Consider the following 13,144-nt stretch of genomic DNA (forward strand, 5'->3'; position numbering starts at 1 on the left):
CAAGATGGTCCAAGTCTTAATGTCCAAGTCTTAATCTGTTACTTAACACTCTGCCTTGTCTTAGCAATGCTGTTATTATGTTGTTGAGTGTTTCCAACAAAGACTGAATAGGCCCCTCGGCGGGCCCATCTGCAGTAAGAGGCTACATGAGAGTATGGCGTCAGCTTGAAACCTCATGCAACTGCAAGCTGCTGCAGAGAGAGAATTTAACTAGCCAATTTAACTTCTGTAAGCTCAAATTCACATAGTATGGTCAAATTCTGAATGATAGCCAGTTGTGTAAAAGGTATCAGCATACCGTTGGCGAATGAATGCATGAATGTCATAACACATACTATTAAACAACAACACGCTAATTGGTACTAAGTAGCTACAGAGTGAATATGTGAGTTTGGATTTTGAGTGTGTTTTACTTGGAGTATTGTATACATGTATGGAAATTTACTTTGTGCTTTGTAATTTAGTTTATGCTCATGTTAGCCAAAACAATTTCAAAGGGGAAAAGGAAACATGTACATGTCATTAGGAAATGAAAAGCATCGACAATAAATGTACATACGTTTTTGTTTTATTTTAAATAAATAAAAGGCTGTATATCTGCCAAGTAGCCTCATGCATTGTTTTGGTGACAGATGCTTTGACCGCAGCAAGTGAATCAATCACATAAATTGCCCATTTATTCTTACTCTTACTTTCTTAGTTATGTTCATGCCAGCATATTAAACAGTGTACATGTCAGTGTCCAATCTTTAAAGCTGTTTTTGCATTGAGGAAGGGGATTTTAACTTCATCTGAAGATCCCTATTAAGGTAACAAAGGCCTACACTCGCCACATTTTTTTCATTTGAAACTAAGAAAAATCGCAAGAAAATATTCTGCTTGCATGTGCTGTTAGCATTACAGAAAATACTAAATCTATTTCTTCCCCATTAACAACAAAATTGTCAGCGGTGTAGCTTCATCATCTATACTTTCCTCCGGACAATCTCCAACCATTTATCTCCTCAACTGATACTCCACTATAATACAGAGGAGAGCCCAGGGCTGGACTGGTCATCTGACATAGCCTACAGGGCATTTTCCCGGTGGGCCGGCATTTCATCAGGGGCTGATGCCTTTTTTTTGCTTTGTTTAAAATGTTCTTTTAGATCAGGGATGGGCAACTTTCATGATAAGGAGGGCCACATTTTTTCATCGCCATCATCAGAGGGCCACATGACCAGGGATCTGACTGCAACTCACATCTCGAGATGCAGTTGGTTTCTCACTGACTGCCGATATTTTGGTTTGATTCGGAAGGGAGTGTTCTCTATCTGTCAACAGCATAATTACAATGGATTAATTCAATTAATAATTCAGTAGTGTTTTGAAAAATCTGGTCATTATTTAGGTATTACAATTTGTCTAAGGGCCACACTGAGTGAGGAGCCGGGCCGCATGTGGCCCCGGGCCTCCAGTTGTCCATCCCTGTCTTAGATACTGGCCCACAATTTAGGTGTGGCCCATCGGTGTATGCTTAGTATACAGTGGACTGAGCCAATCATAATTGTAGAATGGAGGAAGGTCTGGGGGTGAGGGGCTGGGCTATGCCAACAGTGCCCTGGCCGGTTTGTGGTTCCATTTCAGCCCTGAGAGAGTCTCTCTGAGCTCTGGGACACAGCACTGCATGTGAAGGCCTGACCATGGCTGTGAAATTATTCTTTATCAAAGTTATTCATTTTGGTCACCAAGTCTGATGCTGGGCCAGGATCCAGTGTTGGGCCGTGGAGAGGACGGCTGGGAGCTGCACTGTGGCCCTCTTCTCTGCTTGACTGTGAAACATCTGTGTTGACATGGCCACCAATGCTCTCAGTTGAGGGGGACCACACTTCAGCCTGTGCAGTGCTGTGGGTGCCGGTTGGCTGGAAGGGTCTTCCTGGTCCTTCTGCTGTCAACGGTGACAGTGTTGTTGTCTGGTTGTCTGGTTGTTGACTTGCTTGCACAAAGCTTTCCGAAATGGGTGGATAATATGTAGTGCCTGTGACGACAAGAGCAGCAATAATAACATAATTCGACAAGAGCTTTTATTAAGAAAATGAGGACACAAAGCTCTTCTATTAGATGATTTACCACTAAACCTTAACTTATCCTGAACCAACTTTGTTGTATAGGCCCCTGATAATCATAGGAATAATAATACAATCACAACAACGACTACTTTCAATACCAATCATTTACATTGATCAAATTTAGTGGATGAGCTCTCCACTTAGGTATCTGTTGGTGTAATTTATTTTAATTGGTGAACAGCAACTTAGTGCAATAGGAAACTTAAACCTAAAGCAGGTTTATATTAAGAGATTACCTGCAGGATGCCACTTTCAAAAGCAGACACATCTTCCCATGGCTGTCTAACAAAACACACTTTTTACTCCATAGTGCTCCCTGGTGGTCAGGCCTTGTCTTACACTTACAATGATAACCCAGCATTGATAGCGACATGTTTGTTTTGTGCAATTTATTATAACAGTTGAGCAGTAAGAAAGAGGGAAGAAAATCACAATCGTGTCTCAATCCATCTGTCATTTCATAAACACCTTAGCAACATAATAACACAACAAGCCATTCTCACTAATGACAAGTGGCTTATCTACAGTAGGCCTATTTACCTTCTAAATGCAGGTCATCATAATCAGCATACTCAGAGATATCTACGTCCACGGCATACTCTTGCTCACAGTTCCAGTCCGTGGCCTCTCTCTTCTCTGTCATCAATTTCATGTACATCGACAGCACACAGTGGACCTTCCGCAGACTCTCCTGAGGCGATGTGTCGTAGTGGGTGGCAAACTTGTCTGGATTGTCCTGTGGGGAAAATAGTATTAACATCTCAAGGAATTGAAATATACTGTTACCATTTCAGAATTCTGTACTCAAAGTATGTCTTACTTTGTACATGGATGATCCTGAAAATATGACAATAATTAGGAGAATGCATTTTCACCATTGCGATGGTTATTGGAGGAATAGCCATTGCCGTATAAAATGGACATCATACTTGCTTTTGTAACACTGAAGCACCCCCATACCACCTTGCACTGACAATCTGACAATTGTGTAGTTCCCTCTTCTCTAATTTTCCACCCATTGAAACTGCCACGTGTTAGGCCTTTTTTTTTTTTTTTTTTTTTTACTAATTACCTGTAGTTACGTTTGACACAAAATATAAGCCAGTCTGCTGAAACTTCTTATAATAATAATATTATCCTCTTTCCCCTCAGTGGAAAATGTTGTCAATTTCCATTCAGAGGCTGTGTAGCCTACCAGTTAATCATTATGATTGGCCAGTATTTACGGAATTTTGAATGATAGAAGGCCTTGCTCTTTTCCTCTGGGCTCATCTGCCCTCAGCTTGTGTGTAACTCAAGCAGCTGCCAAATATATTTCCTCTGTAAACAGCATTCCTCATAATTACAGCACAGTTAGCACCATTACTGTCATCTGTGCTAGCGCTCCACCTTTGCCTGAATGTTTATCACAGACTGTAACTAAAAATGAAAAACACCCCTATTTGGTTGCCTGCCAGCTGGCCTGTATGCAGGTCTGTTTCTATATTACAACACCCAGCGGGCAGATGCACTTTAATGACCATTCTACATTAATATTCCAGAAAGCAAATAGTCCACTGCAGAGAACTGCCGAGTTTCCTGGAAAATGTAAATGGTACAAATTGTATTGGAATTGTGTAGTCAGCCGAAGCGTGGCCAACGTAATTGTGTTTTCTCATTTAGCGAAGAACACAATATTCCTCTGCGCTTCAAAACATTTCAAAATACCGGTCCTTGTTTGTTCCCATGTTCGCAACCATTTATAGCTCCTTTGTTTTTGCGAGCACCGAGCACTGGCATAGCTTGTCCTGAATTTCCCCCTGGGGATCAATAAAGTTACTCTACTACTCTACTTATAGTGATAAGACACATAGTTCCACTCTTGTCCATTCGTAAGACATTTAGCATTGTATAGGCCTACCTATCTATAGAATCATATCAGACTGTATCAGACTCTAATATCTTTTTTTTAAAGTGCTTTTTGGGACTTTTTGGCCTTTATTATTACAGGACAGTATGAGAATAGACAGGAAATGATTGGGAGAGAGAGATGGGGCAGGGCTGGGAATGACCCCGGCCAGACTCAAACCGGGGTCCCCGTGGGTATGCAAGCCCAAATGTGAGGGGCTTAGTGCGCTGCACCACAGCACGCCCCCAGTAAATCTTATATCTTTTAAGATTAATTCAGGTCAGGGGAGTCGTCCAAGGGATTCATTGTTTAATCAACTAATTACTTCTTAACATCCCCAACAAATACATACATTTTCTGAATAAGAGAAGGGGCATTGTAAATCCATGCAAGCAGACATGAGGTCTGCGGTCACTCTGTTCTGGCACCAACTTTGAGACCTCCGTCCGTCTAACTGTAGGTTAACCTAATTTAGTTCTGAATCTGTCTCTGTTCTGCTCTTCTACTGACTCATCAATTTGTTGACCGTGAAGCGGCAGAGAAATAGCCCGGCCTTTCACCCAAGACCTCACTTCTACAGCTCATACATTAGATCCATAGACTCAAATTCATCTATTCACATTAACCTTTCCGGAGGGAGCCTGTCAGTGTCTGTCTCTGGACAAAAATACTCCAGTGATATCTAATTATTGCCATGCCAATAAACGCAATTTGTAGACATTAAACTAAACTAATCAATTTAACTAGCATGAATGAGTACACCAAGCACGTTAATTTTCATGACGGAATGAAGTCCCACAACAGCAGGTGCTGTGGAGGTGCAGTTGTAAGTAATCTTGAGAAAAGAAAGAAATCACTTGTTGGACTTTGAAGGTTAACTGCATGGTTTATAAGGGTTTCATTTTCATGAAAACACCCCTTGTAGTCTTGATCGGTGAGGGTAGAATTTTGATTAGTGAATGATCTGTCTTTAAACATTCTGATATACATTAAAGTCCTTTACAGTGCAGATTCTGATCCATTCACATCAGCTCATGTAGCCTACTATACATACGCATGTGTGCCTAAACAGTTCAGTTTAAACTAGAGGGTGGTACAAGTCAACAAATAATCATGTTGTTTAGGCACACAGAGTGATATTGGTTGGAAAAAGAATGAAAACATTTGATGCAAAATAGATTGAATAATATACTACTACCAGTAAATGCTGATGTACAGTACATATGGCATAAGAACTATTTCTCCCCATTCAAAGTGTCTCCCCATATCATCAAATATTATTTTCCTGGCGGTGCTTTATCAATAACCAGGCCAAAAAAATCATTCACACCAACCAACCACTTTAAATCAAATCCCTCACATGATCCAGCACATGCCCCATCAGAAGACACTCACATGAGCATGCTCCCAAACAGGCAAACAAACAGTAGACTATATTTATCTGTAAGTGACACACGTCACTCCGGACACATTCAATTAGGCAAAGGTACAGTACAGGACTGCATTAACCCACGTGACGTGAAGATAAAGAAAGGTTTGACCCACCTCTCGCTCCTCGTTGATCTCGGGGATGCATTTCTGGGTGTAGATGTTGAATATGACATTCTCCAACTCTGTAACGTAGCGGCCATTGTCTGAGCTTGAGACGTATTGAAAATGTGTCTTGAGTAAATCCAGGATCTGAGGAAACACAGCTTTGATGTAGCACATGTCACTCTGCAACAGAAAACATGAAAGAACATTTCTTCAACTCATACTGTGTTGAATATTATGACGCTCTAATCAATCAGTTGTGAGCTCTAATCAATCAGTTGAATTTTGAGTTTCTCTCACTGTGAGGGGTCTGATTCCTCGTAGCACTGTCTCTAGGACATAGTATATAACAATAAACAATCAAAATGGTTGATACAAAATATTGTCCCTTTCAGCTGTGTTGTCCCTACAGTCATGCCAATTTTGTCCTGAGGAGTCAGCAAAATTGAAATTAAATTGAATTGAATGGATACAAAACTATACCGATTTTAAAAATGATTGACTCACTAATTAAAGAAACAAAAATATGTATCATCAACTGAAGAATGTACTTTCATACAGCAGACTGAACTATACAGTAGTAACCATCGGTGAACAGGTCCTAGCTGCCCTCTCACTTGCCTGCTCCATTTGCAAGTCAAGTCAAATAGTCTTCTGGATTTATTTTGTGTAGATGGCACAGCCTTGCTCCCTGCATCTGATTCATGTCCTCTCTGTCTGGGTGGTTTAGGGTTGTGCAAACTGTATGACACCAACTGACCTCCAGCATGCTAAGTCTCATAATTTACTCCTACCCTTTACATATTTGCCCTGACGTGATACTGCACTCCTCCTCAGAAACTCTGATAAATACCACGAAAAGTCATTATTTTTAGCTACACTATTTATCTTATTCGTCTTATAAATACAAGGGAAGCCAAATGAAGTGATACCTACCAAATGCTGCTGCTCCATGAAGGCATATTTTATTGAGCAGCCATGTAATAGCTGGTTTTGAATCTGTAGAAAAAGAGACAACAAAACACACGTCATGCAGCAGCAACTAATTCCAACTCTGCAACACTGTCTAAAATAGTAATAATTACTAACTGGGGGACAAACTGTACCAGAAGAGAAAAATCAGAAGGCTCTGTTCATTATTTTAGGTACATGTACAGTACTGTACAGTACAGGACATGGCATCTGGGTAGGTATCTACTGTAGGTCAAATGCAGCTTTGATGTTTGTCGCATGAGGATTAGATTATTAAGTTAAAAAAAAAATGAAATGGCATATCAGAACATAAAAAGCTCAGAATAAGGACAATACAGTAGGCTACAAAATGGGCGATCTGGCGATTTGGGATTCTGTAGAGGAAATTGTAATTGAATCCACGTCATTACACTGCACCTCTGATGTCCAACCGTAGGCCTAATCTTTATTAAATGTGCATGTTAATCCTCCCATTCTTTTAATTACTTTAATCATTCAGGACAGTCTGAATGTGTCCAAATGTACAGCACTCCAAGCAGGAAAAGGTCTGTATTATTGGCACACATATAGGCAGAGATGGGACCAAGTCACTAACTTGCAAGTCGCAAGTAAGTCTCAAGTCGTTTCAGTCAAGTCCGAGTCAAGTCACAAGTTCAGACACATTTGACCAAGTCAAGTCCAAGTCCAAGTCGTACCAAAGCCAAGTCGAGTCCAAGTCCAAGTCTAATTTTTTCCAAGTCACTAACAAGTCACCTTGTATTCTATGGGCAACATTGACAATTACTTTTGGTCATAAATCCATTACCTCTCTAGACTGCCTTGCATGTCCCCCTTTGTCAGTCGCATTCTAAACAAAACTAGTAGGCCTACTGGTATTGTTTAAGGGCAATTCATTTAATATTTCATTTTTTTCATGTAATTTTTTGACATACCAAATGCAAAAAAATAAATACATTTAGACTTGCCATACTATTGCAAGTCATTGCAAGCTAAAACTGTCAAGTCAAGTCAAGTCTCGAGTCAATAGCGTGCAAGTCGAGTCAAGTCACAAGTCATTCCTAATATTGCCAAGTCAAGTCTCAAGTCAAGTCATTTGTGTGCTCAAGTCTGACTCAAGTCCAAGTCACAAGTCCCAAGTCCACATCTCTGTAATATAGGCCTAGTAATTTTAATCAGGTTTGTTTTGTTTTCAGTTGCCATGATACTATACAACTGATATACTGTGCTACATATCTGCTACAGGTCTTACGCAGTAAAAATTGAACTCTACAGAGTTGTAATTAACTTTTAATTTTACTTTATGGTCATTGTAACAATTTCAAAGTAAATTCTGCTCACTACTTGCAATGCAAATATCAACACTGGAATGTGAAAAAAAAATATTGAACACTGGTGGCACCTGGTGTAGATTGGTGATCATCTTTTTGTATAGTTGAAAATATGTCGGCCATTTGCAAAAAGATCCTTAATTATGAAGCACTAACTTGTTTTTAGGCCAAATATACAGTATGGGATCTAATGATGCCAATTGTGTCAGCACAAGAAAGCATGTGACAAGTAAAAAATCTTGTATAAAAATCTTGTATTTTGTAATGGTTAAGAAATTGCTGTGTTGGGGTTGGACGAATCAGGGCCTCATGGTTAGGAACTGTGCAATGTGCAATGTAATGCGCAATGTACAATGTAATGTAATGTTAAAGATATGCCAGTGTGAATATGCACTGTACCAGTTTGGTGAGTGTCAGCAGGTGGCTCTGGCTGACGGAGTACTTGCATGGAGCTGGCGGGGGAGCCTTGGCCAGATGGAAGCCGGTGAGGATGAGGAGGAGGAAGAGGAAGAAGCTGAGACGCCTTGCCTGTGGAAGGACCAACCCAGAGAAAAAGTCATCCTCTATGAGAAGAGTCAAGTGGCCTGCACTGCATCACCACATTTTTCCCACGTCATTTAGGAGAACTAAGTTAAGGGTATGCTGGAGACTTTAATAACTCAACATTCATCATATGTCATTGCTTCCTGAGTCTGAGGTACCTGTACATGTACTGTAGGGATACTAAGACAGTCAAAAAACCAGTGACTGGAGACATTGATAATGGACTAGGTTCGAAACGTCTGTAGCTCCAGCTATCTTCCGACGACTTTGTCTGTAATTTGTCGGCCACAATACACATTTTGAACTTGCAAGCCTTGTGTGCGCCTCATCTTTTTTGACTGTCTTAGTATCGCTATTTTTGGTGAGCAGCCGCACCAAGCGACACACGATTCAAAGCTAAGGCGCAGACGCCAACCTTTTTTGGTTTCCTGACATGTACTGTAGGGCCCAACAGAGTTCAAGCAAAGATGACCTCGATCAGTCAGTGGCCATGTGATCGGAGGGACATCTTGTCACCAGGCCAGGCAGGCAGCCGCTTGGGCCCCCAAGCAAGTGGAAGGTGAAGAACAGCTCACACTTTTAAGTACAGTAAGGTGATTTATTTTCGAGCGTTCGTTTATTTGAATCTTTGGTAACGCTTTATTTTAGGGATACATCTATTAGCACTAATACATACAATGTGCCTGTATAAGTAACTTATAAGGCATGTACAAAGCAAAATCAAACATTTGTTAGGCATGTATTGTATTGTTGTATTGTATTCGCAAATGTCTTGTTCATGCACAATAAGGGATTTATTACCAATTCAACCTTAGTAAGGACCTAGTAGGCCTTAGCGTTTGCTTAGTACATGCCTTACAAGTTACTTATGCAGGCATTAACATTGTATGTATTAGTGCTTATAGATGTATCCCTAAAATAAAGTGTTACCGAATCTTTTGATTGGTGCCACAAGTGACCCAGGAATTGCCTCAACATGTGAGCCATGATCCAGATCCATGATGGATGCCTCCCTCACACACATGCATTGTAACCAGGGCTCTCTTGGCGCATTCCAGTCCCAATCCAAACAAGTAGGAGGTCGCACTTATCCAACCTCCTACTACGAAAAATACTCTGGAATGCCAATCGAAGTGGAAGCACCAACTAGCGAAGTCGGGGGGGGGACTCCCACATCAACAAATCGAAGTGGGATGATAATGGCACCCATGGAGCCGTTATTTAAAATGTCAATAAACAGTGAAACTCCATTTCTCATTTGTGCAGCTGTTCCAAACACAGCCATTTTAACTCAACATATTATTCGTGTTATTTATTACATGATATTGTGTTAACATAAATGTAACATACGACAGAGTAATAGCTATTATGGGTCTTTTGGGGTCGTATCAAAACACTTCGCTAAAGTCAGCTAAACCGCGGCAGTTGCCTTGGTTGTAGAACTCCCTCTTCAACTGTCAGGAACGGGAGCAGAAATATTCAGGTTGGATAAGTACAATCTCCTATTAGATTGGATTGGGACTGGAATGGGCAATCTAAATGAACTGTCTTTCCATCACCAGCCAAAATAGCTAGTGGGAGGTGTGTGTGTGTGTGTGGGGGGGGGGAAGGTTGGAGGTTGGAGAATCATGCATGGGCCATGACTTTTGTCCTCCAATGCTCTATTATCTATTAACTAATCAATATATGTTTTGTTATGTAATTCAATATTTTTTTCATTATGTTTTTTAGTCAATCTCAATTTAAGAGGCCCCAATTTTGGGGGCATAGTGGTTAGTGCCCTAAGCACCTCTTACTCTACTTATGTCTAGTGGCGGCCCTGATGTCAGAACAGGGGCTTCGCCTGAACAGTCTCCTCTCCGTCTGGCCTTAATATGCAATATAATAAACCTAATAAATTAAATAAGACTGAAAGTATGGGTATTATTTCTGCACGGCTTTGTCTGAATGAATTCAACCCGAAAATCGCATGGCGTGTTTTCTTCCCATGCCTCAGAAAACAATAGTGTCAACTGATGGCAAGGAGGAAGGGCTAATTGAGGAGAGATGACAGATAGAGATAGCCTATTTTGATCATGGGCTGTCAAAGATCAATACTGTGGTATGCCAATATCTTTATTGGAGAACATGTGATGTGACGCCACAACTGAATTATTGAATTAACTTTAATATGATTATTCAGTCTCCTCGACAGATATTTGAAACAGTGGCCTGGAGGCGCGTATATCATCCATGACAAGGATAAAAGTAGAAACTACGTATGGAGGGCAGATAGGGACAATAAGTCTTGGGGTTCGGAATGTATGGGCTGTGGATAATCGTCCTAGCAATCACAACAAATACATTATTGTGGTTTATTAGCATGTAAGCTAACGCCGCATTTAAACGTGGCTACATGTTCCTATATTCTCAAGGATAACATCAGCCCATGAACACAATATGGAGCACACCGTGAACATTAATGATATAACTGCCATTAGCAAGTGTACGCTTTTGTACAGCTCTGCACACTGTGGAATAAAGTCAACATAGAAAAAAAATCAAATAACAAAAAACGTAGGGACCTATAGGCCTAAAAGAAATCACAGGTATACCTGAGACCAGATGTGGTATTCCCTTAATATTTTGGGTTTTTTAAGTCCCAGTCACACTGACCCCTGATATACAGTATTATTGACAATCACATTTTATTTTCTTCTTCAAAAGCTCACAAAAACAAAAGCATCCATTAAAATTACAGTAGGTCTACACATCAATTATATATAGACCTTAATGTACCCCCACAGCATGCCTTTTAGTTTAAAACGTACACACAGTTTTGAGTGATGTTTACATATAAATGCACATATTGAGTTTTATGTAAAAATGTTATGTTTAGCTTCATAGCATAAAGTTTAGTTACTTCAAGGAAAAAGATGATACCTGCTATTAGCTACAAATGTAAATAAAGCTAACGAGTAGACTAACTGCATTGGTTTGCTGATTTTTTAGGGTGCTTTAAACTAGAAAAGTGGTTGAGCATGGGCATAACCATTGTAGAGTCAAAATGACAAGCTAGTCTTAAATATTACATCATTTACCATTATATTCTGCAGAAAAGGAAATTATTAATTCAATTTAGGCCTATCTCATAAATGGCAATACATTGATTAAAACACTGCAGGTTCACTTTAACTTTTGGAGTGAAATTATCAACATTTCTAGAGCTAACTAAATATAAAAAGTAAAATCACTGCAGATACAAGGTTTGATGAGTACAAAAAAATACAACGCATACATACCTTTACTTTCCGACCTGGCTTGACTAAGTTCATCTGGATAGTCTATGCAAGCAAAAAATGCCAAACTCCTTTTTCAGATGCATTGGAGATAGATCAATGTCCTGGGTTTTAGGATTTCCTCTGTCATCGAGATAATACAGCATGCAGCATGCCATTCACAGCCACTGAATGTCCTGTGGCGGCATACCTCAGTTGGCTGTCTGTCTTCAGCCCTGCTTTAGATGTGTATGAGGTTTTTTAAAGAGATGAGTATCTCTTTAAAGACCTCCTTGTCTTGAGGCTTACAGGAAATGAGTGACTCAACCACTTGCTCTTGGCTACCATTCAACAGTTCCCAAGAAGGTGGTGTTAGTATGCTTTGGGGGTTTGTCTGGACTTATTCAGATTGATCTCCAGCAGACATATCCAGCCATACTATGCTATTTTTTCACAGTTGTGTTAATTAACCAACTTATATGATATGTGCAAAGTCGGTAGTTGGTTATTTATTGCTGTGCTGCAGTGAACAATATTCATTGCAAACGTTTGAACTGATCTTTCTCGCAGGACTCTCTGTGTTTAGTTCACTGTGCTGTAGGTGGATTAAGAAAATGAGAAAAAAACATAATGGTGCTTTTGTAACTGATCCCTTAATGTGTGTTAATCAAGCCGTATTCTGTTGCTACATGTCTTGTGTGTTTATTCGTTACGCTTTCTGCTCTTATCATGGTGCGTCAGAGGTTGGGGGAGAGGAGAGACGTGCCTTGCACAGGCCAGCCCAGCCCTGCTCAGGACTGCCTTGCCCTGCCCTGCTCTGCACCGCCCTGCCCGGTCTACATCCGAGGGTGCCATGGCAACCCTCCGCTACTCTGTGTGTGTGTGTGTGTGTGTGTGTGTGTGTGTGTGTGTGTGTGTGTGCGTGTGCGTGTGCGTGTGCGCGTGCGTGTGTGTGTGTGTGTGTGTTCGTGTTCGTGTGTCACCACGCATGCATGCCTGTTCAATTGCACATGAAAGTGAAAGTCGGGGAGTGTGTGTACAGTACAAGTTTTTGCATTGCGGTGTGGTGTGGTGTGTGGGATCTAGTTCAAGTTGACACATTTTGGAGTTTGAGGAGGCGTCATTTCACTCGTCCTGGATTCCTGTGCAAAATGTTTACATGGTATGATTCACAATACAGTGCTGATTTTACTGCTTGCTACTACTGCTTTCCCTCACATACCCATACAACATAACACAGAGAACACAAGAAACATACAAAACATAGAAAACATAAAACATAAAAAGACATAAATACACTCCCCATGCCATGCGTAGGGAGTGCACAGTTTTTTTATGGGGACAATAAAGTACTCTAAAGTCTAACTCCACTAAAAGTCCCAGTGTACTGTTGCTTTTACCTTTGCTGACAGCAAAAGTGTTCTTACGGACAATGTATTACCTCCCTGTGCTACGTATCACATGATTTTGTATATAGCTGTAAGAAAAACAGGTAGGCCTACATGGTGGTCTTCC

At 40.5% G+C, this 13,144-nt stretch overlaps 1 protein-coding gene across 2 annotated transcripts; it reads right to left on the reverse strand.

Annotated features, from left to right (window-relative positions):
• Positions 1-552: 552 nt before the first annotated feature.
• Positions 553-11,860, reverse strand: csf1a (colony stimulating factor 1a (macrophage)). 2 transcript variants are annotated; one of them, XM_063216457.1, is made up of 6 exons: positions 11,654-11,860; positions 8,229-8,357; positions 6,466-6,528; positions 5,542-5,676; positions 2,649-2,844; positions 553-2,017 (listed from the first exon to the last, which is right to left on the reverse strand). In XM_063216457.1, exons 1-6 carry the CDS (start codon positions 11,684-11,686, stop codon positions 1,695-1,697), a joined length of 879 nt encoding a protein of 292 aa, XP_063072527.1. In that variant the 5' UTR covers positions 11,687-11,860; the 3' UTR covers positions 553-1,694. The 2 variants fall into 2 exon arrangements, with proteins under 2 accessions (XP_063072527.1, XP_063072526.1); XM_063216456.1 differs by having other exon boundaries at positions 5,542-5,712.
• Positions 11,861-13,144: the final 1,284 nt, after the last annotated feature.

This window comes from Engraulis encrasicolus, chromosome 14 (genome assembly GCF_034702125.1).
Source record: "Engraulis encrasicolus isolate BLACKSEA-1 chromosome 14, IST_EnEncr_1.0, whole genome shotgun sequence".
Lineage (NCBI taxonomy): Eukaryota > Metazoa > Chordata > Actinopteri > Clupeiformes > Engraulidae > Engraulis > Engraulis encrasicolus.

Bases quoted from the DNA above. Each gene is read 5' to 3' on its own strand.
- csf1a (XM_063216456.1), bottom strand. From the start codon at position 11,686: ATGAACTTAGTCAAGCCAGGTCGGAAAGTAAAG. The intron at 8,358-11,653 runs GTATGTATGCGT...GTCCTTCCACAG, and splicing joins AGCCAGGTCGGAAAGTAAAG to GCAAGGCGTCTCAGCTTCTT. The intron at 6,529-8,228 runs GTACAGTGCATA...CTTTTTCTACAG, and splicing joins TGCTGACACTCACCAAACTG to ATTCAAAACCAGCTATTACA.